Raw genomic sequence first — 26,750 nt, 5'->3', positions numbered from 1 at the left:
GACGTCCTGTTTCTCTTATCTTGCACAGCGTCCTCTCCCGTTCGGACACCGACGACTTTCCTGATATACGACCTCCACGAATTGGGCAAACGACCTTACCCTCTGCTTCATTCGTGACCTCATAACCGATTGTTTATTTGCATTTATCTGGCCTTTTGCAAGCGACTTGTGAGACACATTGGTAGTAACGACCGAGACGAACAATCCGCATCGAAGCGACGATTTGAGAGTCGATTATACTCGAACGAAACGCAGGTCCTTCCCACGGCCCTACGAGCGGTGTGTGTGACCGCCGTTTGGACTCGAGAGACGCCACGACGATTGGCGTTCTTTTGCAACAGACGAGCAGACACGGCGAACGAGATCTGTCCCGAATCGACCAACTCGCTCCAATGGGGAAGAAACCGTACTTGTCATCGTTGGACCCAGATCTGGAGTTGAAGTTTTTTAAAATAAAGGAGGACGGCTTGCAACCGGGCAACGTCCACACCATGCGAAACTCGACAAGTGCAGGAGGGGATAGCGTGGCGCGCATTGGCCACATTACGACGAACGATCCAGGATACTACTATGACGACCCGGAACGGAGCACACGAGGATCCCGGCTCGGTGGTGGTGGCGGCGGCGGCTCGTCCTTTGTCGGGTCCGAGAGCCGGCCGTCGTTTGGCTTGGGCACGGGCGACGCCCCTCCCAGGAACGCCTTCTCGCGCTGGGTCGACACATTCCGCCGCGACCCAACCATGCATTTCACACCCGATTCCGTCGTTAATGCCCGGGTCGGGAGCAGTTATGGTAGCAGTGCGGGCGACGGGAGCGGTCGTAACCGGATGGGGAGAGCTGGGTACCCTCTGCATAACATGCGATATGGCGGCCCACAGCATGACGGTGGCGACGAGGACGACGACGACAATGACAATATTGACAACGACGATCTCGAAGGAGGCGGCGGCGGCGGCAGCGGCAGCGGCAGAGGTGGTGGCCGCAGGGAGCACAATGGGCGCAACGGACGCAACAGCCATTTTTACGACCTACACAGTGCCAACCTCGCTACGGCTCACTCGGGTCTGGCCCGCGAGCTCAAGGGCCGCCACCTGCAGATGATTGCCATTGGCGGTTCTATTGGAACCGGTCTCTTTGTGGCATCGGGTAAGGCGTTGTCGCAGGGCGGTCCTGCATCCGTACTTTTGGCGTACGGGTTCATCGGCATGATGCTCTACTGCACTGTGCACGCGCTCGGCGAGCTGGCCGTTGTCTTTCCTGTGGCTGGCTCGTTCTCGGCCTTTTCGACGCGCTTCCTTGACCCCTCCTGGGGCTTTGCCATGGGCTGGAAGTAAGTACCCCTCTGGAATCACACACCATCGACTACCTACCTGCTAACCCACTCAGCTACGCATTACAGTGGCTCGTCGTTTTACCGTTGGAGATTATAGCAGCGTCGATGACGGTGACGTACTGGAATCCACACCTGAACAAGGCCATTTTTGTCACCATATTTCTCCTCATCATCATCAGCATCAACTTGTTTGGCGTCAAGGGCTACGGCGAGGCCGAGTTTATCTTTGCCATTATCAAGGTGACGGCCATCGTCGGCTTCATCCTCCTCGGCATTGTCATCAACATCGGCGGCACGCCGACCGAAGGCTACATTGGCGGCAAGTACTGGCGCGACCCGGGTGCCTTCAACAACAGCTTCAAGGGCCTCTGTTCGGTGCTCGTGACGGCCGCGTTTGCATTTGCCGGCACCGAGCTTGTTGGTCTTGCAGCGGCCGAGACGCAGAACCCGCGCAAGAGCCTGCCAACGGCCATCAAGCAGGTGTTTTGGCGCATCTCGCTGTTTTACGTCGTGGCCCTGACGCTGGTGGGCTTGCTCGTACCGTATAACAACCCTCGGCTGCCCGGCTCCAAAAACATTGCCGACGCCACGGCGTCGCCCTTTGTGATTGCCATCGAGAGCGCCGGCATCCAGGTGCTGCCCTCGGTCATGAACTCGATTATTTTGGTTGCCGTGGTGTCTGTCGGCAACTCGTCCGTCTTCGGCTCCTCGCGCACGCTCGCTGCCCTCGCCGACCAGGGCCAGGCCCCTCGCATCCTCTCGTATATCGACCGCCGAGGACGACCGCTCATGGCCATTTTGGTTGCGTCGAGTCTCGGCTTTCTCGCGTACCTTGCCGACGTGGACACGCAGGCCGACGTGCTCAACTGGCTGCTGGCCATCTCGGCACTCAGCAGCGTCTTCACGTGGGGCAGCATCTGCTTCGCCCACATCCGTTTCCGCATGGCGTGGCGGCGCCGCGGCCGCATGCTTACGGAGCTGGCATTCCGCGCACAGTCGGGCACGATCGGATCCTGGCTCGGCTTCTTGATGAACGTGCTCATCTTGTTGGCGCAGTTCTGGGTCGGCCTCTGGCCCATCAACTACGGCCAGGCCAGCACGTCGGCCAATGTGAAAAACTTCTTCTTGGAGTACCTGGCCGTGCCGATTGTGCTGGTCATGTGGCTCGCGCACAAGCTCTGGTACCGGACGTCGTACGTGCGGCTGTCGGAGATGGACATTGACACGGGCCGACGCGAGTTCAACCTGCCACTGCTGGTGGCACAAGAGCAGGAGGAGAAGCTGTACTGGCCGCGGTGGAAGAAGATGTACAAGTTCTTCTGTTGAGTCAGCATGTGGTCCACGACCTGTTATGACGTGCTGCACAAGTTTTTTTTTGACGTTTCAACGATTTTGACATTGATTTCCCTTTCTGTTTTTGCATGGCGTTGGGGACTGGGCGGGGTTGGAATCTTCCACCCAGGGAGCGGGAAAGCATTTGACCATTTGACTTTTTGTTTCTGATTTTGTTATTTTTGTTTTGTTTCTTGTCACGCAAATCTAGATACCACGATTTTTGAGGCTTGGGTTGGTTGGACCGGGATCCGTCGGCGGTGATTTCTGTTCGCTTCTTTTAAATTGGAATAAAAGCACAGTGAAAAAGGTGGCAACAACTTCAATACTCAACGACTATTATGTGCGGCAGAGGAAGCATTAATGAAGTGAACATGCACACATACCGTGGCTTATTACTCCAGACAAGAGCGCATTCATCAGACAAGGTAAGTATTTCATTCGGATGGTACTTTTCCTTTCATGTTTCGCTACTCTTTTCGACGATACTAATAGGATGTCTACTGCATAATCGTCGATCCAACGTCGCTGTCATCCAGGACATTGGAAACCCCCAACCCTTTCCTCTACGGGCATTCCGCTGTCTGCCGCCTCATCATCTTGGGCACGGCCTTGCCGGCCGGCGATGTGGTCGACGGCGCCTCCAGGTACTTTATCCGGAAGGGGTCCGTCTCGACAATGTCATAGTCGCTGGGTTGCTTCGGGTCGCCAAAGATGTGCAGTGCGTGGAAGACAATCTTGTACAGCCCGGGAGGCGCATAGGTGCCGTCGGTCATGCTGCCGTCCCAGGTGGCGTTGAAGGGGTCGCGCGACATCCACTGCACCGGGAAGCTCTGGATGGAGCCCAGCGTCTTGTACCCAAGAATGTCCTGCAGGGCCGGCGCCGGCGTCGTCGGCGACGAGCACAGCTTGATCGGCACCAAGTCGGCGCGGATCAGCGGCGAGCCCATGACAAAGTTGAGGTTGGTCTGGACGAGCGACGCGGTGTGGTTGGCGTTGGCCAGCAGCTGCAGCGCCGCTTGCTGGGCGTCGGTCAGGTTCTTCTGGCCGGGGGTCAGGCGCACCGGCAGGACAAAGAGCGTGTTGGCGGGCACGCGACGGGCGCCCAGGCCGGGCACGGCGGTTGAGTTGGTGCTGTTGCCGCTGGCGGCGGGCACCTTTCCCAGGTACGTCTGGACGGCGTCCAGGACAGTCAGCGAACGCATGCTGCCGACAACACCGAGGTAAGGCAGCGACAGACCCGACCCGTCCGATCCGTTGATGGCAATGTAGCCCGAGTACACGGGCAAGCGCGCGGGATCCAGGCCGGCCGGCGGCGTGGCCGACACGGTGACGACGCGGCGCTGGCCAGCAGGGATGGTGACAGTCGTGCCGTCGCCGCTGGCCGTGGCCTGGTCGGACGTGCTAAAGCTCAGCGAGGCCGGACTGTCCGCGACCTGCAGCGTGAGTGGGAAGTGGGCGGGCTGGATGTCGGTGCCGGCCAGGAAGGTGTACGAGGTCGCGGCGCCGATGTTGGACAGCGTGTACACGACGGACGTGTGGCCGTGGTTGGTAATGGTAAAGTTGCGCAGAGGGGCGTGGTGGTCCGTGTCGTTGAAGGAGAGGCTGCTCTCGCTGAGGAGCGTGGTGGCGTACGCGGCGTCGTACACCTGCACGAGGCCGGCGCCCTGTTGCGGGACAGGGGCCAACAGGGACGGGCGGGGCCGCGAGGTGCCGTCGTTGTACAGGTTGGGCTGGGCGGTGGAGGACAGCAGCGACTGGAGTGCCTGCGGGTTGTTGCGCAGGTCGGGGCGGGCCTCGATGAGCAGCGCATAGATGCCTGCCACGAGCGGGCAGGCCATGGAGGTGCCCGACAGCACGGCATAGGCGCCCTGGCTGCGTGGGAAGGTCGACAGGATCTGGCCGCCGGGCGCCGCGAACTGCGGCTTGACGTTGAGGTCAAAGGTCGGGCCCCAGCTGCTGAAGCTGCTCACAAACCCGCCCGACACCGTGTTGTTCGCATTGTTCAGGCCCTTTGGCGCGGTGAGCGGGTCCGTCATGGCGACTAGGACCGTCTCGTTGCGGGCGAGGGCGGCAATCCAGGCGGCGCCCTGGTCGGCCGTGACCATGGCCATGCCCACAATGCCGGGCACGGAGCTGACGTCCACCTGCAGGGTGCCGGGCTCGTTGTTGTACAAAAGGACGTACTTGGCGCCACGGCGCGCGGCGTTCTGCGCCTTGATCGTGAAGAGACATGTACCGCGGCGGGCGAGCACAATGTAGCCGGACAGGTCGTTGGTGCTATTCTTGGCGGGCAGGGCCTCGCAGAGGTCCGTCTCGGTGCTGGTGTTGTACGTGTCCGCCCACAGCGGCAATGTGACGGACGACCAGTTGGCGGGGCTGCCGGCGGTGTAGCCAAAGGACGTGTTGGCCACTGGCGAGGCGGCGCTCTTGACGGCGAACGTTGCCTTGGAAAACAAGGTCGGGGACACGGCGTTGTCGACGGACGCCACCGACACGACGCCCAGACCGTCTGCGGCCGCCGACGCATAGAACTGGCCGCTGCTGCCGTCGTTGCCTGCCGACAGCGTGCAGGGCACGCCGTTGGCGACGATGCGCGACGTCGCGACCGCCCACGCCTCGTCGGACCAGCCCGAGGACCCGCCGACCGACGACGTGATGACATCGGCGCCCGCCTCGTAGGCGCGGTTGAAGGCGGCAATCAGCACGTCGTCGTTGACGTTGCCCTCGCATCCAAACACGCGGAACATGCCCAGCTCGACCCCCGGCGCGGCGCCTGTCACGCCAAACGAGTTGCTGCCGCCCTGGGCGGCCAGGATGCCCGACACGTGCGTGCCGTGGCCGTTGCAGTCCATGGGCGGGTTGCCCGAGGGCACGGGCTTGTTGGTGCCCGTGTAGGCGTCGCCCACCAGGTCGTACCCGAAGCTCACCAGACACCCGGGACCGAAGCAGCCGCCCAGCGCCGGGTGCAGGTAGTCGACGCCCGTGTCGACGACGGCCACGCGCACGCCCTTGCCGGTGATGCCCTTGGCGCGCAGCTGCGTCACTTGCGTCATAACGTGCGTCGACAGCGTGTCGTCGGCGGCGGCGCGCCGGGCATGGTCGTCGTCGCTCGACAGGTTGGCCACCCAGTGGCGGGTGTGCTCCGGAATGCGGTACTGCCGCACCGGCCACATGCGCTTGACGGCCGGCAGTGCCTGCAGCTGCGCCGTGGCGTCGACCGTGGACGTCTCGTCGGGTGCGTGGAACTGGATGGACGCGCCGCGGAAGAGCTTGAAGTTGAGGTCCATCTTCTTGGAGGCGTTGGCGGCAATGGCGTTGTAAAACTCGCTGCCGTCGTGCCCGTCTTCAAACTCGACAATGTAGTTGCCGGGCACAATGTTCTCGGCGTTAGCGGCACGCGCGGCCTGCTCGATGATCTGGCTGCCGGGCCCGCCGACGGCCGCCGAAACGGCGCCGGCCACAAGAGGCACCGCCAAGATGGCGGGGATATGCATGGTGCCAGGCGAAGGGATCGAGGACAGCAAAATCAATAACGGAAAGAGTGGAGTGTTGACAAACGAGTGGCAAGACGAGGAAACCAAACAACTGAAGCAATGATGGTCCTCTCTGGTGTTGTACGGCAAGCGCAACTCGTATCAGATTCAAAAAGACGGTGGGACAGAGGGGGAGGACAGGATGGCAGATGTGTCACTTATGAGGGAGGACATGAAGACAGACGGCCAAGGCCATGCGCACCACCCTATCTGGAGAACAGCTTGTGTCCATGCTGTCCACTTTCGACCTTGGCCATTTGAATTGATTATCCCCTCAAAGCAGCCATAGCCTCATTCGTTCCATCTACGGGGACATTTCTAGATTGCCGTTCCCGGGTCCTGGTGAGGACGCCCAGTTGACCTGAATTTATCCAGACGGTCAGCAAAGGAACCAAGAACAAGTGTGGGGGGATGGATGGAGCGTCGTGCCTTGCAGATGCAGATTGTGCAATCGGGGCTTCCTTGCCGTTGCGGCTATGTTGTCTCTGGACAGTCATTGACGTTCCCTTTTCGTTCTGGAATGTTGATGGCTGGGCATCGGTAGGATGCAGAGTATTCTCATTACGAGGTATTAATGCTTGCTGCAGGGACGGTGCGGCTAATCTACATAGTACAGAAAAATGAGGCTTTAACGGGATGTAGACGACATACAGATAAAGAACAAAACTTTGACATGACGAAAGGAGAAGAATGGCCAAGTCGGGGAATAGATACACGAGTGCCGGTGCGCCCTCTTTGTCCCTTGGTGCTACAACAAGCAGTACACAGTCAGGCAATCAGCCGTTCTGTCCAACCACCGACGGACCGCGCTCGCGTGATAACGAAGTGAGGACAGGGCATTGGCAGAGCGGAGGGCGCGATAAAAGAATAAACCAAGCCGATGTTCGTCAATCAGGACGCACATTGCGTGTATCAAGACCACTCGCTCTCGGACGCGGCTTGGCAAATAATCGTCGTCTGGTTGCACGAGGTGAGTTAAGGCATGTGCTGACTGTTGGCACGGCTTGTGGCTGTTGGTCTCGTTCTTTATTTTTATTTTGTCTTTTATCTTTTATAATGTCCAAATTTCTAATATTTATTCTCATCTTTGTCTCTCACTCTTTTCGGCATCTTGTTGCCCGAGCGTCCGTTTGTTGTTTGCGGAGGATGTCCGATTTGGAGCAGAACGGCATAGGGGGAGCTTTGAAGGCTCATATCTGAATATACACCGGATAAACGGTGCCAGAAAGAAGGAATGATGGCCCCGAGGACAAAGCACAGGAAAACGGATCCACAAAGCGGGAGAGCTCGTGGGAAGAGCAACATAAGAGCCAGCCTATTGTCCAGAAACGTACAGCGATCATGGCAGGCAGGACGGAGGAGTTATACAGAAGGGGTTGAAGTTATAAAGTTGACCGACAAGAGCACAGCGATCCGGAGACAGGAAATACGACTTCTCAAGAGCTGTGCTCACTTTGAATATATTTGCCGCTGTTTCATGTTTATTCTATCAACAAAGTAAATAAATCCACGAACGGCGACGATGCATTTAAAGATATCCACACAAAATCTAGAGAAAAACTGCTTATTTTAAAACGTCAAAATAACATTCGCCGTCCAACAAAAACAAGGAAAAAAAGAAAAAGAAAACAAAAGGAGGAAAAACAAACCAAGTCTAGAAATTGTAACTCATAAACACCTCCAGTACAATGTATTGGCATCGTGAGAAGGCATCGAAATTTAATTAAGCAAAGTATTATTTCCACATAAGGTCACATTGCGACTCGCAAAGGTGAAGACCCTTGTGCGCATTGAGATGTTACGCACATGCACTGAGTGTTAGTTGTCGTCTCGCTTAGCTCCGGCTAGTTTCGGGATCGCCCTTGCTGAGAGAGGAAGCTGAGAAATCTTTCGTTGCCGCAGGGCAAGCACGACCCAGGAGCCAGTCCACGCCTGGAAGGTCGCCGGAAAGTAGTGCCACGAGCGTTCTCGACGGCCAGGTCTGGCCACAACCCCCACCAGAAACGAAAAAGAGTGGGTCCGCTCGCATGTTGCACCTGCATGGCAGTCATCTAGCTTTGGGTTTGCCGCCACGGTGGGAAGGCGCAATCGTACGGCAAACTTTTGTTTTTGTCAGAGACTGACGTCGGTTGGCTCTTTCCTATTTCGTGATTGTCTCCCCATTTTCTCGCTCCTTCTTCTTCCTCATTGCTTCGCTCTTTTCGCTCTTTCCCTTTTCTCTGTTTCCCGTTTTTCATTTCTCTCGACAATCATCGACAATCTTCGACGCGACTTATCACAACCAATCCTCACCCTCCCTGGTCTCCCACTCCACACAAAAGCAACGCCCAGCATGGCTACCCCGCTGCCTACGAAGCCGGCGGCGCCTGCGGACGCCCGCACCGCCGCATCGGTGCTGGAGCTGATCAACGGCACGCCCCTCGTGCGTCTCAACAAGGTGCCCCAGTCGCTCGGCATCACCGCCCAGGTCTACGCCAAGGTCGAGCTGTTCAATGCCGGCGGCAGTGTCAAGGACCGCATTGCGCTGCGCATGATTGAGGAGGCCGAGAAGAGCGGACGCATCAAGCCGGGCGACACGCTGATTGAGCCGACGAGCGGCAACACGGGCATTGGCCTGGCGCTCGTGGGCGCCGTCAAGGGCTACAAGACCATCATCACGCTGCCCGAGAAGATGTCGGCCGAGAAGGTGTCGGTGCTGCGCGCGCTTGGCGCCACCATCATTCGGACCCCCACACAGGCCGCCTGGGACAGCCCCGAGTCGCACATTGGCGTGGCGCTGCGCCTGCAAAAGGAAATCCCCAACAGCCACATCCTGGACCAGTACACCAACGTGGACAATCCGCGGGCGCACGAGTTCGGCACGGCCGAGGAGATTTGGGCGCAGACGGGCGGCAAGATCACGGCGGTCGTGGCCGGTGCCGGCACCGGCGGCACGATTTCGGGCATTGCCAAGGGCCTGCACAAGCACAACCCCAACATCAAGATCATTGGCGCGGACCCGGTCGGCAGCATCCTGGCCGAGCCGGCGAGCCTCAACGAGGAGGGCAGCAACACGCCGTACAAGGTGGAGGGCATCGGCTACGACTTTGTGCCGGACGTGCTGGACCGCCCGGTCGTGGACAAGTGGTACAAGACGGAGGACCGCGAGTCGTTCCAGCTGGCGCGGCGCCTGATCGCCGAGGAGGGGCTGCTGGTGGGCGGCAGTTCCGGCTCGGCCATGGCGGCCATGGTCCGCGCGGTCAAGGACCTGGCGCTGGGGCCCGAGGACGTGGTTGTGGTGGTGCTGCCGGACAGCATCCGCAGCTACCTGTCCAAGTTTGCCGACGACGACTGGCTGGCCGCCAACGACCTGCTGCCCGTCACGGAGAACGGGGCCGAGGCCGAGCAGGCGCACCAGGCGCACCAGGAGAAGCGGCAGAAGCTCAGCGAGCCGTCCAAGCGCCGGCCAAGCAACCCGTACGGCACAGACACGGTGCGCCAGCTGCGGCTCAAGCCCGTGACGTCGGTGCTGGCCGACAGCCCGTGCAAAGATGCCATTGAGACGATGCGCGACAAGGGCTTTGACCAGCTGCCCGTGCTGACGCCCAAGGGCGACCGCCTGGCGGGTCTGGTGACGCTGGGCAACCTGCTGTCGTACACGTCGCGGGGCCGCATCACGCCCACGAGCCCCGTCAGCGCGGCCATGTTCGACTTTGGCCGGCTGGACGAGGTGGTGACGGACCCGCGCGACATTTTGGTCGACACGTCCGGCACCAAGGCCGACCGGCGCAAGGGCAAGCGCGGGTTCGTGGAGATCACCATGGACACGCCGCTGTCGGTGCTGAGCCGGTTCCTGGAGTGGAACAGTGCGGCGATTGTGACGGAGAGAAGCGGAGATGCTCGCACCGCCAAGCCTGTGGCCGTGGTAACCAAGGTGGACCTCCTGACGTGGATGATGAAGGAGCTCAAGAACGAGTAAAGCGGGTCGAGCGGTGATGTTCCGCAAGTGTTGCGGCCGAACGTGCCGTACAAGACGCGAGGCACAAAGGTCTTGGACGTAAGATGGTCAGAGACGGATGACGCACGCTAAACAGTGCGGATCATCAAATGTCATAACGGAGCATATTCAACATGGGATAGAGGGCATAGATTCACACATTCTCCTCTGGGAAGGGTTCTCGTGCATTTTCCGGGGTTTGCTTTTGCTTTTGCTTTGTATCCTCGTCCAATTTACGTTGCTTTTGATTTATATTTGAATTTGACTGGGATGCTAATTCTACAATTGATTTCCTATTATCTGATTAAGTGTTTTTTGTGAAGTCGTAATTCGTGTTGTTACAAGTACGGTGAAGACTGTAAAAACGATTCCATGTTCCCATGCTTCCATGCTCCCATGCTCCCAACAAATAAACATTGACCATTCCTGTCTCCCAGTCCCCCTCCCCGTCCCCCTCCCCCGTCCCTCTTATACCTTGCTGGCTATCCACGTCCACCACTTGTCGACGCCCGGGCCTGCACCCTCAGCACCTGCCACGTTGCCTGCAATCACGTCCACCTCCGTGTCGAACTCGCGCATCTGTGAAAACTGAAAGGTTTTGGACCCATACTCGCCCAGCCACTCGTCCGCCTCGTTCGTGCTGTCCACGTCGTCGGCGCCCACGTTGCTGCTCAGCAGGCCCTTGCTGCGCGTCGACCGGATGCGGCCTAGCTCGGCCTCGAGCTGTGTCCGGACCAGCGCGGCAGGCAGCGCCGTGAAGAGATCCGCCTTGTTGGCCGCGACCAGCACGGGGATGCCGGGCGGGGCCTTGGACGAGGGGGTGCTGCTCATGCGCTTCTGGAGGGCCAGGAGAATGTCGTACAGGTACGAAGCAGCCGCCGCCAGTCCGCCGTCCTCGCTGAGCGCGGCGCCGTCGACCATGTAGACGACGGCCTTGACCTTGGTCTTCTCGGCAGCGGCCGTGGACGAGGCGGCGTGGGACAGGCGCGCCAGCGTGGCGCCGCGCAGCTTGCCGTGGCCCGGGGTGTCGACAGCCAGGAACTTCTTGGCGACGGCACCCGAGGCGTCGAGGTCGTCCGTGTAGCTCGAGGTGCCGTCCTCGTTGACGGCCAGCTCGACAACGTTGGCGGTCTGCGAGGTATACGTGTCGGCAGGCTTGGGGCTGCGGCGCTCGAGGCGCGTGACGAGGGCGGTCTTGCCGGCGCCGGGCGGGCCTGCGATGAGGACCGAGGGCAGCGTGATGTAGGCGGTCGAGCGGGAGAGCAGCCAGTGGAGGAAGATGGGGAAGAGGAGGACGGTGGCCAGGCCGATGACGATGACGGGTATTGAGGGCGTCAGGAGGAACTCCAAGACGTCCTTGGAGGTGCTGTGCCAGTCCATGGCGGAGGGAGGAGGTGTCGCGTGGCTGGCGTCGGCGTAGAGAGGCGTACGATAAGGAAAAGCGCGACACGCAGAGAGGCAGAGAGGAGAGATTGCTGCCGATGACGAAAATGTTGAGGGCTAGACGTTGCAGCTTTAAAATGGCACTGGGTTTTGCGCGTGTGTAAATGGTCGGATGGTGATAAGTGCGCCCCACTACAGCATTCTACAGTGGTCTATTAAGCCCTGTGGCTTTCCGGCGGATATGAACAATTCAGCCTGTCATGCCCTTCTTAGGCAGGAAGCCACACTGTGGAACAGAAACTCCATTAAACTCTAGGGTCCACGCTGTTAGGTTTACAGCCAATCAGTGGCCTGCCCAGCATTGGTGCTGGGCGCTTCATTGCTGAAGCAGAGAGACACCTGTCAGTAGCAGACAGAGGTACAAAGGTACAAAGGAGATAGGTAAATTGCAGTGGGCGACCTGCGTATTCTTCGCTCTTGCCTCGCATCGTTAGCACGAACCTAAAATAGGGGGCCGCCTGCCCCGTTTCGAAAAATAGCGGCGCGCGGCTGACTGGTAAGGCGCAGCAAGTGCGCCAAGCGGAAAGAGCCATGGAGGGCTCAGCGGCGCGTCGTAACAGGCAAAGGCAGGCAAGGATCACCGGCTGAACAATTAAAAAGCATTCGTCTAAACGCTCCGCACAAAGGTAAAAGCGTGACAACTGCCAACAGCCACGCCACGCGAAAGGAGACGTTTGGAAAATAAAGTTCAGCAGGGGTCTGTGTATTTTGGGTCTCCTTTAATTCAGTCCTGTCGTCGCTTCTTTCCCAGGCCACGCTTCTCTGCATTCTCGCTCCTCGATTTCCGCGTCATTAAACGTCACTTTTGATCTCGACTTTGGTGCGCTGCTCCCCTATTCTCGAGGCCTCGACACTCTGTACGCTGCCTAGGAGAGGACCTGACGACGTCGTCCGCACCCTCGACACCTATAAAGCCCTCCTGCCCCGATGCCCGACGCCAAATCAGCACCGGCACAGCCGCCGGCCAAAGGCAGCGCGGCCACGCCAAAGCTGAACAACGAGATGGAGCTCGGTGCTCTCAACGGCGGAAGCTCGGCGGCCGGCGGTGCCGCGGCCGCGGCGGACGAGCAAAAGGACATTATGCACCTCGCGCGCGTTGGCGATCTCCAGGGGATGCATGCCCTCTTTGCCGAGGGCGAGTTCGATGCCACCTACACCGACGCCGAGGGCATTACGCCTCTCCACGTATGTTTGTCCCGCCTATCCTTGCTTTTATGTCCTTGATTTTTGTCCTCGCTGCGCTCGTTTTTTTTTGTCCTCGCTCCGCTCTTTTCTTTCTGTCCTCGCTTCGCTCGAGATCGCACCGCTAACCAACCAGTGGGCTGCCATCAACAACCAGTATGCCATGTGCATGTACCTCCTCGACAACGGCGCGCCCATCAACCAAAAGGGCGGCGAGTCCGTGGCCACGCCCCTGCAATGGGCCGCCCAGCGCTGCCACTACTACACCGTCCACCTGCTCCTCCAACGCGGCGCCGACCCCCTCATCACCGACTCGCAGGGCTACAACACCCTGCACATCTCCACCTTCAACGGCAACGTCCTGCTGCTCGTCCTCCTGCTGCACCAGGGCATCCCTGTCGACGTCCTCGACGGCTTTGGCCACACGGGACTCATGTGGTCCGCCTACAAGGGCTTCCCCGCCTGTGTCGATCTGTTCCTGCGCTGGGGCGCCAGCGTGACGGCACAGGACGAGCAGGGCTTCACGGCGCTGCACTGGGCCCTTGTCAAGGGCTCGCCGGGCTGCATCCAGAAGCTGCTCGAGTACGGGTCCGACCGGTTCGCCAAGACGGCGACGGGCAAGACGCCGGCCATTACGGCCCAGGAGCTCAACACGGCGGCGGCGTGGCACAAGGCGCTGCGGGAGTGCGGGTACGACGAGGACGCCAATCCGACGGCGCCGGCGGCCGGCAGTGTGGTGGCGCTGTTGTCGAGCGTGCCCGGCGCGGCGGCGCTCGTGGCCGACAAGCGCGGGTTTGCGACCAAGTTCTTGTACCTCTGGCCATTTGTCATTGTCTGGGCCATGGTCTCGCTGCTGGCGGACCTGCCCGTCTACCTGGGCGTCCCGCTCTCGCTGGCGGTGGGCTACGGCATGCAGACGATTGCGCAGCAGGTCGTGCAGCAGGCGCCGCCGGACATGCGCCAGCTGCAGCGCACGCCCTGGCTGTCGGGCATCTTTGCGGGCAGCCTGTTCTTGGTCGCCATGACCTGGCTGTTCCGCGTGCTGCCGGCAACGACGTGGCGCGTGGCCGCCCACACGACGGCGACGTCCACCCTCAAGTCGGCGGGCGACACCATTGTCACGACGCACTGGCTGCTCAACCTCGTCTTTGCCGTCGCGCTCGCGCTGACGACGTACTACTACACCGTGAGCATGACGGCGGACCCGGGCTTCGTGCCCAAGCTCAACGGCATTGCCGAGCAGAAGGCCGTCATCGACGACCTCGTTTCGCAGTGGAAGTTTGACGAGGCCAACTTCTGCGTGCCCTGCATGATCCGCACGCCGCTGCGCAGCAAGCACTGCCGCCGCTGCCAGCGCTGCGTCGCCAAGCACGACCACCACTGCCCCTGGATTTACAACTGCGTCGGCATCAACAACCACCGCCACTTCTTTTTGTATCTCATCAACCTGACCGTCGGCGTCGTCGTGTTTGACTTTATCGTCTACTACGCGCTCGCGGCAGCCGTCGCCGCCGCCGAGGCCGCGGCCGTGCCGGGCTACGACCGCTGCAACCTGCTGTCGCCGTCGCTGTGCGTCGTCATCAACGCCGACGCCTTCACGCTGCTCGTGGCCATCTGGGCCTCGCTGCAGCTGTCCTGGGTGTCCATGCTGCTGTTTGTGCAGTTCATCCAGGTGTCCCGCGCCATGACCACGTACGAGAACATGTACGGCGTCAGCGCGCACGGCCACGGCCACGGCGGCGTCAGCGCGCTGCAGTCGGCCTTTACGTCGACGGGCGCGCCCCTCGACCCGGGCCACGCCGCGGCGGCTGGCGACGACGGGCATGGCCATGGGCCTGGTGGGCACGGCCACGGCCATGGCGGCCACGGCCACAGCCACGGCGGCTTCCTCAAGCAGTGGAGCAAGATTCTGGGCGTCGACACATTCATCGAGACGGCGACCGGTCGCGGTGCGGCGTCGGGCGGTCCCGGCACCAAGCGGCGCAACAAGAACCCGTACTCCCGCGGCTGCCTCACCAACTGCAAAGACTTTTGGTGCGATCCGGCGCCCCTGTTTGGCCAGCGCGAGACGGGCAGCGCGCTGCTCGGTGGCGTGGCCGTCAACTACACGGAAATGTACGAGTCGCCGCGGCTGATGGAGGCGACGCGGCGGAAGCGCAATAACAACGGCGCCGCATACGAGGCCGTGGCGGGCGACGAGGTGTAGGGCGTGTACGGGAGCCGGAGTGGTACCACGCTGCTTAGGAGTTGGAGCCTGGCGCCAGTAAACCATGGGTGGTGGGCCTGGGTGTCTGATGTTTTTCTTTTGCACTTCATTTTTGGGTTGTGCGCGTGTGTTTGTCCGGCATTTATGCCTTGGGTGTCTACGTCAAGGGGTATCTTTTCTGGGTATCTGGAGTTCTGTCTCTTCCTAATCCTGGCTACATCTACATCTCACTTTTTGATCGACATTTTTTCTTCTTTCGTTTCTTTTCTCTGGTGCTCGCCTTATGTTGTACCCCATTTTCGTATTGACAATAGACGGAAGAAATTATGACATGATGAACAGAATCGATCAAGAGAGTTTAGGTTGTTGTTTAGGATAAAACATAAATGTAAGGTTTTCTTTTCTTTTTCTGCACTTTCTATATCAATGATCCTCCACACTTCAGCTGTGGTTGTATTTGATGCGCTGCCATTGGCCAGTTTCTAGTCAGGCCCCACAATTACGTATGTGCATTCGCGAAAAGCTGTCTGCTGCTCACATAATTCGTACAAATTGTAAATCAGCAACAAAGGGATTTCATCCCATCCAACACCAACGACAGCTTCCCTGCGCATCTACCCAATTGGCCCGACCACGGACACGGACCGTCTCTACAAACACCCCACAATGCTCTGCTCTGCTTGCCGCCTCGCCCGGCAGCAGCTGGTGAACAGCGGACGCCGTGCGATCTCCTCGACGACGTCGTCTTCGTCGGCGTCCACCGTCGTGGCCCGCCGAGGACTTGCCACTTTTGCGCGCTCAGCTGTGCGGCCCTCGCTCTCTCAGTCACATACTGTCCGCCGTACCGCCCAGCCGGCACTCCTGTCAGCCGTGCGCGCGTACTCGGCGGCTGCCGCCACGCCAGCAGAGTCCTCTTCGTCCGCAACCGCCTCGCCCTCTCCCATCCCGAAGCCAGACTTTCTCGACGACGCCGAGTCGCACATCTGGGACTTGTTGGTCGCTGCCTTTGAGCCGCATGAGCTGAATGTGCGTGACATCTCGGGCGGCTGCGGCAGCATGTACGGCATTGAGATCTGCTCGGAGCGGTTTCGCGGGGCCAACATGCTGAAGCAGCAGCGGATGGTGAATGGCGCGCTGGGCGACCTGATCAAGGGCTGGCATGGCGTGCAGCTGAAGACGCGCGTGCCGGAGTGACGGGAAGACGTCACGGCGTAATGGCGTACCGGCGTACCGGCGCCGGAGCCACATCTGTCGTAGCAGGCGGGCGGACAATGGACGACAGCCGGGCACGTACAATCATATAGACAAACCCAATTCTTGACACATTTTATTGCTTGACGTATTACTGTAGTAGATATAATTTACATACTTTGTATATATATTTTCTTCATTTTTTTTATGAAAACGTATATGCTAATGATACAGTGTGCAGTGGTATGGATACAGGCGCGACAGAGACACGGACAAAAAAATGCAGTGACAAATTGCACCAAGAAAAAGGAAGAAACGCCAATATATCCAGTCTTGTTCGCTTAGCAAACGTGACGGTGAGAACAGCTTCATAATAGCCTCCAGCCAGTTCCGATCAAACCCAATACATTCGCCAAGGGTGCCCACTATAGCGCATCCGGCGTTTCCTCGGCCGTGGCAGCCTCGTCAGCCTCAACAGCCTCGTCTACTGGCAGGTGCACTGTTTTAGCATCCGCCGTAGACTCGGCATCGGCCAGTTCAGTCGTCTCCTGGGTTGGCGAGTCGTCGACCACTCCGTTTGCGTCGCCCACAATGATGGGGACCTCGTCAGGCGCAATTGTGGCAGCGTCGGCTGCTTCCGTATCGGCCTCGGCCTCGGCCTCGGCGGCCTCGTCAGCCAGGACGGACTCGGCCGCTTCGTCGTCGTTTGTGATTTTGGGCGGCACAGCCGCCTCCTCCTGTCCCTCCTCCTGTCCCTCCTCGGTGGCTTCAGTGGCCTCAGTGATCGGCTCGGCACCAACAGCCTCGGCGGTCGCAGCAGCCGCTGCCAGAGCCTCTGATCTGGCCGCCGCCTCCTCCTCCAGAGTTGCCTGTGCGGCAGCCTCGGCGGTAGCCGCCTCCTCAGCCTCCTTTGCCAGGCGTGCGGCTTCTGCGGCTTCTGCGGCTTCTGCGGCTTCTTTGGCCTCCTTGGCCGCCTTTTCTGCCGCCGCCTTGGCCGCCGCCACGTTGGCCTTGATCGTGTCCGCGTCAAACTCGTCGCTGTCGTCGAGCTCGGCAATCTTGAGTTCGGCCACCTGGCGCAGACGCCCCAGCTCCTTGGCCGCCGACGCCGCCACGCCCATCGCCTCGTCCTCGACCGCCTGGCCCGCGCTTGTCGCCGCCTCGAGGCCGGGGTGTGTCACAATCAGCTGCTCCAAGTCGTTCTCCCACTCCTCAAAGCGGCCCTTGAGCTGGTGGTACTTGGCCCAGTCCTTGTACGTGATGCCCTCCATCCACGCCCACTTCATGCCGATCCGCTGCAGCGCCAAGTCCCTAATCGACCCGAGGATCTGGAAGTGGTTCTCCGCCGCCCGGCTGATTGTGTCCTGCAGCTCCTTGCCGTACTCCTCGCGCCACGCGCGCACGGCCTGCGCCTTCTCCTTAATCTCGACGCCGGCACGCCGCACCACCACGAGCACCTGCTCCTCGGCCGCGGACGGCGTCGTCGTCTCCTGCTTTACCGCGCCGACAATGTTGACAATGTCGCGCCGCAGCTGCACCAAGTTCGTCACGACCGTGTTCTGCAGCGCGTCCACAAGGGCCTTGCCCGACGTGCGCGCGCTGCGCCGGATCATGCGCTTCGAAATCTCCTCGACGCTCTTCTCAATCTCCGCCGCGCCCTCGTCTGCCGCCTTGGCGTACTTTTCCTGCCAAGCGTGCAGATCTTCGGCCACAGTCTCGCGCGCAATGCGCCGCACCTCGTTCTCCGCCGACTCCGCCTGGTCCTGCACAATCGGCTCCGGGCGCTTCAGCTTCGCCGCGTCCGTGATGCCGGCGGGAGCAGTCGCCGCGGAGGCGGTCGAACTGGCGGCCGCAGCCGTAGCAATCGAGGTGGTCTCGGGCTGCTCAGTGTGGGCTGTCGAGGTTGAGGTGGTCGTGGTGGAAGAAGACGCCTTGATGGAGGTAGTCGAGGTGGTCGGCTGGGCTGGCTTCGTGAACGAGGAGGATGCGCCACTGGTGTACGCGCTGCTCCAGTGTTAGATACAAGCTAAACGGTTGGGTCGGGCCAGGGTGACAAGTACTTACGTCCGCTGCGATGTGACCTTTTCCGTATACTGGCCGATGTTAAGGCCGATCTTCTGCAGCTGGGGCTCGACCGTGTTGACGTAGAAAATGCGAAGCTGGGGCAGGACAGTCGAGTCGATAAACTCCGAAGCCTGACCATACGTCCAGATGGCCACAGGCACAACCGTTCCCGTCGTGAAGGCCGAAGCGGCCGAGTAGCCCTGAAGGGCGTATGGCGAGAGGAACTCATACGCGGGGAGGATCACTTCGTGGTGCGTCTGGAGTGCGCTGTTGCGGCCAATCTCGTAGTATGGTGCCACGGCCGTGGCGGCCTTGTCGACGTGCGGACCCAGCACCTGGTTGTATTGCTGGAACGCGGCATTCTGAGCCTTGGCCAGCTGCGGCTGGATGTTCGACGTCCACTGTGCCTGGCCAAACGCTTGCGCCTGCTCGACCTGGGGCGCACCATACTTCACAGCGTACTTCCACGCGGGGGCGATGACGGTGCGGTCAACCGTGTCGTAGTACGGCCTCACCACGTGGACATATGGCGCGGCGTAGGCATCGTAATGCTTTTGGACGTGTGGTGCGACGGCCTGCTTGATCTTGAAGTACGGCTTGCAGAGCCAGGGTGACGAGGTGTCGCATTCCTCGAGACTCGACGGACACCGGAAAAGGAGGACGAATATGGAGTACCACGTGAAGATCCTAAGAGGAGGAAGTTAGAGTGGCGACAGATGCAAAACGGAACAACAAACACAACATCAGCGACGCAGCAGATCAGCACGAACCTAGCAACCGTGTTGAAAACATATCCGAGAAAGCTCCTTGACGACGTCTTTGTCTTCCTTTTGTTGAGCGATGTCGTGCTGATTTTTGATGCCTGCGGCGAGCCCGAGGCTCTTGCCGGCGTCGCTGCCCCCTTTATGTCGGCCATGACGTGAATCTTGGGATGGCGATGCCGCGCCGAGGAGCGAAGAGAAAGGGGCAAGACGCGGTGGCGATAGAGGATGCAGTTAGGCAAAGGGTGTGTATTGACAATCGACAAGAGAGGTGGGCGAGGTTGATAATCTTTATCCCTCTCGGCTTCGTGGGAGGGAGGTCAACAAAGATATAGCAAAAGAAAAGGCAAAAGCTCAAGTGAATGACAAAATAAAAACACAGAAACCAGTCTGCGCACAACGTCAGAGGAGAAAAAGAAACAGAAGCGCGTTCCCACTAGCGACAGATGACGCTAATATTGCGGAGATCTGGAGGGCTGGACGGCTCTCGATTGGTGTGAACGCCACAGATGGGGAGCAGTTGGCCGAGGAAGCTCGAGATCAAGTGCAACGGTGATGATGGACAAGAAATGGAGACGGGTTTAAAAGATGGGATGAAGTTTGTCAATAAAAAAGAGCAAAGCCAAGACTTTCTTCTCTCGAGTTAGACCACGCCCTGCAGTGCCAATTGGGAAGGGGCCACCTGGTTTGTTCTGCGACAGAGGAAAGTGCTAGGATCGCGCCTGCACCTTGCTGCCCCGTTTTCACACAAAGACTACACACTAGCAGTCGACGCAGCGCTGTGAGCTATGCGCTAGGGAAGGCAGCACCTACACAAACCGGGTTTAGCAGCCTAGGGACAACAGTTACAGCACCCCCTTGTCTCACGCGGCTCCTTGCAGCAGCTCCACCAAGCCCTGCTTTCGAAACAGCTCACAGACAAATTCCGACAGGGTGGAGGTGTTCTCGATGTTTCCAGTTGCCGTGCACTCCGTACCGGACTCGCGGTCGTCGTGAGAATTCGGAGGCTTCTCCGTGGCAACATTGCACCTGGGCCAAATACATCAGGACTTGCACGTGATTTCGCCGTACATATTACAGCTTCCAGCTCGTGGAAGGTGCGACCGGCAGCTGCTTTCCCCAGCATCACCATCGCTCATCCTGGCCCTGTGATAACCACGTATCCTGGGTATCATACTGCTGTAATACAGTGTCCAATCAGCTGACTGACTCTCTCTTGTCGCTTATTCCGCTATAGCCACCTAATTGTCAAGCATATGTAGTCTACAAGTACAGAGCCGTATTTTATCGTCCATTCACTAGTAGGAGACCAGGCTGAACATCGCACCTTCCATCCATGATATTCGACAGCCGCGCCGTGGCTGCTTGTGGCTGCTCTGTGTCTGTTTGGGCAGGCGCCAGTGGAAGGGTTAGCGTCTCACCTGCCCCACTATTGGCCGCTGTGTAGTGTGAATCGCCTTGGACGACAGTCGGCGGCTCGCAGGCTGGCCTCAAGTGAGAAAGCACCCCGCAGTACGAGCGCATGGTCGCGCCTTCTACAAACGGGAGTGCATCCCGTGCAATCAGATCCGGCACCACTTCACTAGGCTTCGCTCTCGCTGCCTTCGCTCTTTCCGCTTACTTGATTCTCTCTTTTCTCCCATTGAAATATCCAGCGTCTTCCGTTGTCCTTTTCTCTTTTTCTCCTCCTCGCCTTCTCACATTGCTGCACCTAGCCTTACCATCGTCTCGGCGTCATCGCTCCCTCAGACCCGAGATACGACAGTTACCCCTCTATTTCACGACATTCGATTTTCCAACCAATTCTGCCATCATCTTAATTCAACCGACGATAGCCTTCTCTCTGATCCTTCGTCATAGCTTTGTTTTTCGAGCCAAAAGCCGACTGTCGGAGCACTCTAACCGTCGACCTTGGCTGTGGACCATTGTGCTTCAGCAAGACATCCCGATCCGCGCAACATCGTGCCTCGCTCGTGCCCTCTTTACAGCGGCCACTCCGACCGCCACGCGCCGCGCATTCTGCCATCGCTTGCAGAACTGCCGTCGCCATGTCGGACCAGTCGATCATCCGTATCTCCAAGGTTTGTCTTGTGTCCTGTCACGAGAAGAAGAGCATTGTTGTTCTCCCGGCTTGATCCTGTCTGTTGGACAAGCGTCCTGCCTGACCAGCGCTGAATGGAATCCTCCTACTTAGGAATTGAGCGACATCCAACGAAACTCTGATTTATGTGAGCATCGCCTTGTATTCCCGTTCTCTCGCGTCTTGGCTCGCCACATGGTTCTAATTCTCTCCAACTAGCACTCGCCGTTGCATGCCGCGATGCCGATGTTCGAAATGTCACGACCATGATTATCGGTCCTCCGGACACACCATACGAGTTTGGCTTCTTCGAGGTGAGACAGTGGCGGATCTTTTACCTATTCCCATCCTTGGGGACCCCTTTGTGTACGACCCCCGACTTTGTTTGCTAACCCTGTCTGCGCATAGTTTACTGTCAAGTTTAGCAAAGGTGATTATATCCCATGGCGACATCGGTGTAGAGTGCGCGTCGCATAGCTAACCACGGACCTGATTGTTCTCTGTCGAATAGACTACCCTCGAAAATCACCCACTGTCACAGCCTTGACAACAAATTCAGGCCGCAGCCGCTTCAACCCCAACATATATTCCAACGGCCGAGTTTGCCTGTCGATTCTCGGAACATGGCGCGGCGAACGCGGCGAAGAGTGGTCGGCAGCACAGGGCCTCGAGTCGATCCTGCTGTCCATCCAGAGCCTCATGTCGAGCAATCCATACGAGAACGAGCCGGGATTCGAAGAAGCCAACGACCCTTCGGACAAGAAGAACCAGAGCGACTATGTCCAAAAGATCCACCACGAGACCATGCGCGTCACGGTCATCATGCGCCTTGAAGAATTTTTGGGACTAAACCACAGCCGCGTCGGCCGGCTGAGCCAAGCAGAGCGCTGCAATATGATCGAGGACATTGACATGGACGGTCTCGAAGAGACCGTCGCCCCGTTTGAGCCCTTTAAGGACCTCTGCAAACGCCGTTTTCTCTGGTACTACGACACGTACCTTGCGTCGGTACGCAAGGCCAAGGCCGAGGTGCCAGAGGGACAGATGTTTGTACGGATGCCCTTTGAGGGGGCGAACAACACCATGGAGGGCCGCTTCTGCTACGGCGAGCTTGAGAAGCGGCTGGTCGCCATCAAGGAGGCGCTGGACGAGGAAACCAATGGCTGGGCCGCCGAGGGCAAACAGGCAGTTGAGCAGATTGCAACGGTGTCGGTCAACCTCCGCCGGCAGTTTGAGCAGGCCGTCGAGGCGTTCAAACGGGACGGGACGCCACACAACATTGAGCTCGAGGACAACAACCCGTTTGTCTGGATCATTACCTATTTCGGCAAACCCATGACCAACTTGGACGGCGGTCTCTTCCGCATCCGTCTGATGCTGAGCCCGCGGTTCCCTCAGGAGCAGCCGCGTGCCCGGTTCGAAGTGAACATTTTCCATCACCGTATCTCTGGGGACGGCACGCCGTGCTATGTGGTGTTGCCCAATAAGCGCGAGGACGTGCGGTCGCATATTGAGGCCATCATCGAGGCGCTGGAAGAGGAGAACCCACCATATGACCCTCGCACGCTCGTAAACCCCGAAGCACACAAGTTGTTTTGGGGCTCGCCCGAAGACCGCAAACTGTACAACCGCAAGCTGCGGCGGACGGTCCAGCAATCGTTAGAAGGGTATGTTCCCGGCGTCCCTGTCTCTTCGTGGTGTCTCGGCCAATATCCAAACTAACTTTGTGCAGTGATTTCTAGAGCATAGTTCTGAAGCGTGACGCTGGCTCATAAACAGGTCAGACGTTCCATATCGTCAATTCTACACTAAAGGCACGCCATATCCAGCCATGGACTATTTTGACATTGAAACTGAATGTGGTTCCATGGCCAATTCGTTTGCTTTTTCCTTTGCTTTCTATTTTCTTTTCGGAGTTTTAGGGCTTCCGTTTTTCTCTAGCCAGCGACAGGGAATTGCAGGGGTTTTCTTTATTTTTCAAATAAATACAGCCTTTCGTGAACCTTTTTTTGGAGTGTCATTTGATTTTGCAAAGCCCCTTTGATCGATCGTATCTTTTCTTCTCCCTTACCGTCTTTCACGTCATTTGTTTTGTATCCGTCAGTGCCTATTTTGCCAAGAACTGTCAAGCCGCGTTGGAAGACTCACGCAACTCGCTCCGCCTCTCTTTCCATTTCGCTTAATCTCTGCACTCATTCCTTACAGGTGCTGGTCAGGCTATATAACGAGCAGGAAGTTCAACGTTACGACAATATCCCGCATCCCGGCCACAAAGAGTTGTTTGGATAAGTACAACAGTCGAGGCCAACCGTGTCCATCCTTCAAAGTCTACCCTCTTTTGTAGGCAGGCAGGCCCAGTTCTCCGCGCCTATTGGTTTGTGCACAGATGCAGTTTAAAGCAAGCTCGTATTGAGACTGTCGGTGTTGCTGCTGAGAATGATGCATTCAGGCTTGCACTGCGATGCAGCAATATCGTGAACCGATGAAGGATCCGGCGAGGCCAATTATGTGGTCATGGCAATGACGAGATATGCCTCACAAACGCATACATAAAGACTCTCGAGTCTCTCGTTATTCTCGTGTCCGATCCATCGTTACCCAACCTTGTCGTCTAATTCGGTGACCTCCCTCTTCTCTCCAGCCAACATCGTCCATCTCTTCACCTTTTCAGCATGACTCGTTACCATACTCTCGTGGGCACTCTCGCCCTCTTATTCCTTCGTCCGGCCCTGGCCGTCCCCGACGTGACGGCCGTGCGCCTCGACGACACCACGTGCCAAAAGTACCCGGCTGCCCTTCCGTTGGCGGGCGGCGACCACGTGGACGCCAGCCGCTACCTCCAGCTCGTCATCGCGCAGAGCGAAGACCCGGCCGTCGATGGTCTCTATGCCACCGAGATCCCCGTGCACTACGACGGCAGTGGTCGCGGCGAGCCGCTCGGCGACTTTAACTTTACCAGGCTGGCCTTCAGCCTGCTCCGCTCGCGCCTGTTTGCGCGCGTCACGTTCCGGTGCTTTGACGGGGTGCTCCGTCTCAGCACCTCGAACAGCAACGACACGGCCACGCCGTCGAATCTGAAGCCGCCGGCCCTGGGTGTGCACAAGGACAAAAACAATGCGTTTATTATCGAGTCGAACCCCAAACTGGAGGCCGAGAATGCGACGGCGGCCGCGCCCTGGCGCGGCTACCCAGTCGAGGCGTACGGCCATTACAACACCACCACGGGCGAGCGGCTGCCCGGCGTGTTTTTGGGCGTGCTCAACCAGACAACGTGGGCCTTTGACTTTGACAGGTCGGGCCCTTGCGGTCAACCGTATGTGTACAACGCGCGGCTGCTGGGGCTGCCGCTGGACCCGGACGTGGAGAGCCGTGCATCGGCCCCGGCTTGGTTCAATGGCTTCATCCAGGTGGTCGAGTACTCTTGAGACTGAGTCCGTGATACGACGCGGTAGAGAGGTGTATCTTCCGCACCTGTTGGTAGATTAGTGTGTTTGTGTATTCAATTATTTCAAAATATTGGACGTTTTTAGTTTGTTCAATATAGTATTAATTAATATCAACTATCGTCAAGCTTCATCAAATTCCTGCCATTATCTGCTAGACATTGGTGTCCTCATGCACAGGCACGCTCAATGAGTAGCAATCTCCCGCACGGTGCTGCGGTGCATCCGCGCCAGCCATGTGCCCGCCATGAACGTCCGGATGCGCTTGCCAAACACCATGAAGATGATGAGGGACAGATTGTTGGCCAGCAGCACGCCCGTGAACGCGCCGGCAATCATTGCCAGGTACCCATGCTCAGTGATCCAGTCCAGCAGGCCAAAGCCCATGCCGAAGCTAATGGCCTGCTTGCCCAGATTCATGGCAATCAGCATCTCGCTAATGTTGGACGTGTAGCTGTCAATGGCGTAGGCGAGCGCAAAGGTAAAGTAAAAGTAGGCGGAGAACTGCGTGATGCCGACGCCGAAAAAGTAGGCAATCCAGTGCAGGTCGCGCGCGGCCGCAAAGCCAAAGATGATGAGGCCTGTGGGGGCCAGCAGCATCGCCGGCAGCATGGCGCCCAGGCGCATCTCCGACTCGCGGATGCCGCCGTTGCGGCGCGTCAGCCGCGCGGCGAGAAGGTCGGAGGAGGCCGTAAAGGGCACGGCCAGCACAAAGCCGATGAGCGAGGCCAGCGCGATGAGGCCGGAGCTGGTCTCGGACCAGTTGTAGGGGGGCGCCACGATCTTGAGGGGGAAGATGTAGTTGAAGGTCAGGGCGCCGAGGCCAATGTAGATGCCGTACGTCGACACGACCCAGAAGACGGGCGGGACCAAAAAGTAGGTAAAGCTGCGGACCATCATGATGAAAAAGGGCGAGTCGCGCTCCCAGACGCCCCAGAACTTGAGCTGCTCGAGGCGTGACTTGCGGCGCGGCACGGACCGGCCCGTCGCGCCCGCCGTGCCCGCCATGTTGCTGCTGTTGTCGTCGTGCTGCACGGCCGCCTTCTCGCCGCTCTCGCCGCCCTCGCCACCGTCGACGGCGACATTCATCGACGTGGCCGTCGGCGACACGGCGGGCGGCACGCGGTGGTAGGTCGTCTCCTCGACGACAAAAAAGGCGACAATGAGCAGCGCCACGGCAAAGGCAAACTCGACGTAGAAAAACAGCGGCCAGGAGTAGCCGCCGGCCAGCATAAAGCCGGCAAACATGGGCCCCGTCGAGCCGAGGCACAGGCACACGGTATAGTAGCCGAGACGCTTGCCGCGCTCGTGCAAGAAGAAAATGTCATTGACGAGCTGCACGGGCAGCGCCTCGCAGACGCCGGAGCCGAAGCCGTGCAGCACGCGGCAGGCCATGAGCGAGCCGTAGGTTGTGCACTGCGAGCAGGCAATGAGGCCGGCGCAGTAGACGACCATGGAGCCGAGCATGACGGGACGGCGGCCAATCTTGTGGTAGAGGGGCACGAGAATCAGGGAGCCGAAGCCAAAGGCCAGGTTGGCGTAGCTGATGATGTTGGAGGCGATGCCGGGCGGTATGTCAAACTCTTTGGCGTAGATGCCAATGTAGACGGAGGGGCCGAGCAGGGCGGAGTTACCCAGAAACGAGTAGATGGCGCAGACGGCCAGGATGAGCGACTTTTTGAGGTTGGTCCACTGCAGCGGGTCGTTGGGGTCTTCGGCAGGCACGGGATACAGGGCCTGGCCGTAGGCGGTGTCGTCTCCCTCGGCGGCCCGGAGGTCGACGGTGCCGGGAATGTCGCCTTCCTTGGCATGGCTATGACGGTTAGGGGGGCGAACAGGCGATCAATCGAAGCGCGGACAAAGCGACTTACCTGTGCACGAGGTGCCTCTGTGGATCAGACATGGCGGCAGAGAGTGGGACGACGAGAGGAGAAATGAAGGGCCAGAAGCTGAGGAGGATGAGTGCGATGAGAAGGGGAAACGGGAGAAGGAAAGAAGTAAAGAAGTAAAGGAGAACAGGAGAACAGGAAAGACAAAACAAGACAGCAAGAAAAACAAAAGAGGAGAACCTGGTCGACCCCGGAACGATAAAGCTATATAAAGAAGGGATGCAACGACGGGGCAGAGAGGGCAAGCTGGAGACAAACTGCAGGGGACGGTGTGGGACGAGAAGACTGCATGGGGATACGGTTGTACGGAGTAT

General features: G+C 58.8%; 10 protein-coding genes across 10 annotated transcripts; 6 read left to right on the top strand and 4 right to left on the bottom strand.

Annotated features, from left to right (window-relative positions):
- Positions 1-392: 392 nt before the first annotated feature.
- SPSK_06007 (general amino-acid permease GAP1) lies at positions 393-2,659 on the top strand (the record flags this gene model as incomplete). Its single annotated transcript, XM_016732715.1, has 2 exons — positions 393-1,330; positions 1,387-2,659. The coding sequence occupies 2 exons, from the start codon at positions 393-395 to the stop codon at positions 2,657-2,659; spliced, it is 2,211 nt and encodes a 736-aa protein (XP_016591822.1).
- A 572-nt stretch (positions 2,660-3,231) lies between these two features.
- On the bottom strand, positions 3,232-6,162 carry SPSK_05917 (uncharacterized protein; the record flags this gene model as incomplete). The annotated part of the gene is made up of 1 exon (XM_016732625.1): positions 3,232-6,162. The coding sequence occupies one exon, from the start codon at positions 6,160-6,162 to the stop codon at positions 3,232-3,234; it is 2,931 nt and encodes a 976-aa protein (XP_016591821.1).
- A 2,371-nt stretch (positions 6,163-8,533) lies between these two features.
- Positions 8,534-10,159, top strand: SPSK_06205 (cystathionine beta-synthase; the record flags this gene model as incomplete). Its single annotated transcript, XM_016732912.1, has 1 exon — positions 8,534-10,159. One exon carries the CDS (start codon positions 8,534-8,536, stop codon positions 10,157-10,159), a length of 1,626 nt encoding a protein of 541 aa, XP_016591820.1.
- Positions 10,160-10,645: 486 nt separating this feature from the next.
- SPSK_06505 (signal recognition particle receptor subunit beta) lies at positions 10,646-11,557 on the bottom strand (the record flags this gene model as incomplete). Its single annotated transcript, XM_016733210.1, has 1 exon — positions 10,646-11,557. The coding sequence occupies one exon, from the start codon at positions 11,555-11,557 to the stop codon at positions 10,646-10,648; it is 912 nt and encodes a 303-aa protein (XP_016591819.1).
- Positions 11,558-12,547: 990 nt separating this feature from the next.
- SPSK_05971 (palmitoyltransferase AKR1) lies at positions 12,548-15,008 on the top strand (the record flags this gene model as incomplete). The annotated part of the gene is made up of 2 exons (XM_016732679.1): positions 12,548-12,805; positions 12,939-15,008. The coding sequence occupies 2 exons, from the start codon at positions 12,548-12,550 to the stop codon at positions 15,006-15,008; spliced, it is 2,328 nt and encodes a 775-aa protein (XP_016591818.1).
- Positions 15,009-15,674: 666 nt separating this feature from the next.
- Positions 15,675-16,202, top strand: SPSK_06682 (bola-like protein; the record flags this gene model as incomplete). The annotated part of the gene is made up of 1 exon (XM_016733383.1): positions 15,675-16,202. The coding sequence occupies one exon, from the start codon at positions 15,675-15,677 to the stop codon at positions 16,200-16,202; it is 528 nt and encodes a 175-aa protein (XP_016591817.1).
- A 422-nt stretch (positions 16,203-16,624) lies between these two features.
- SPSK_05957 (uncharacterized protein) lies at positions 16,625-19,179 on the bottom strand (the record flags this gene model as incomplete). The annotated part of the gene is made up of 3 exons (XM_016732665.1): positions 16,625-18,203; positions 18,264-18,950; positions 19,034-19,179. 3 exons carry the CDS (start codon positions 19,177-19,179, stop codon positions 16,625-16,627), a joined length of 2,412 nt encoding a protein of 803 aa, XP_016591816.1.
- A 1,893-nt stretch (positions 19,180-21,072) lies between these two features.
- Positions 21,073-22,826, top strand: SPSK_06154 (ubiquitin-conjugating enzyme E2 Z; the record flags this gene model as incomplete). Its single annotated transcript, XM_016732861.1, has 5 exons — positions 21,073-21,105; positions 21,219-21,252; positions 21,324-21,418; positions 21,513-21,534; positions 21,616-22,826. The coding sequence occupies 5 exons, from the start codon at positions 21,073-21,075 to the stop codon at positions 22,824-22,826; spliced, it is 1,395 nt and encodes a 464-aa protein (XP_016591815.1).
- A 950-nt stretch (positions 22,827-23,776) lies between these two features.
- Positions 23,777-24,529, top strand: SPSK_06581 (uncharacterized protein; the record flags this gene model as incomplete). Its single annotated transcript, XM_016733283.1, has 1 exon — positions 23,777-24,529. One exon carries the CDS (start codon positions 23,777-23,779, stop codon positions 24,527-24,529), a length of 753 nt encoding a protein of 250 aa, XP_016591814.1.
- A 204-nt stretch (positions 24,530-24,733) lies between these two features.
- Positions 24,734-26,450, bottom strand: SPSK_06168 (uncharacterized protein; the record flags this gene model as incomplete). The annotated part of the gene is made up of 2 exons (XM_016732875.1): positions 24,734-26,360; positions 26,419-26,450. The coding sequence occupies 2 exons, from the start codon at positions 26,448-26,450 to the stop codon at positions 24,734-24,736; spliced, it is 1,659 nt and encodes a 552-aa protein (XP_016591813.1).
- Between the last annotated feature and the right edge of the window lie 300 nt (positions 26,451-26,750).

The sequence above is a fragment of the Sporothrix schenckii genome, assembly GCF_000961545.1.
Source record: "Sporothrix schenckii 1099-18 chromosome Unknown Cont38, whole genome shotgun sequence".
Taxonomy (NCBI): Eukaryota; Fungi; Ascomycota; class Sordariomycetes; order Ophiostomatales; family Ophiostomataceae; genus Sporothrix; species Sporothrix schenckii.
Note: the sequence above shows the minus strand (reverse complement) of the source record. Positions and strands in the feature narration are given on the sequence as shown.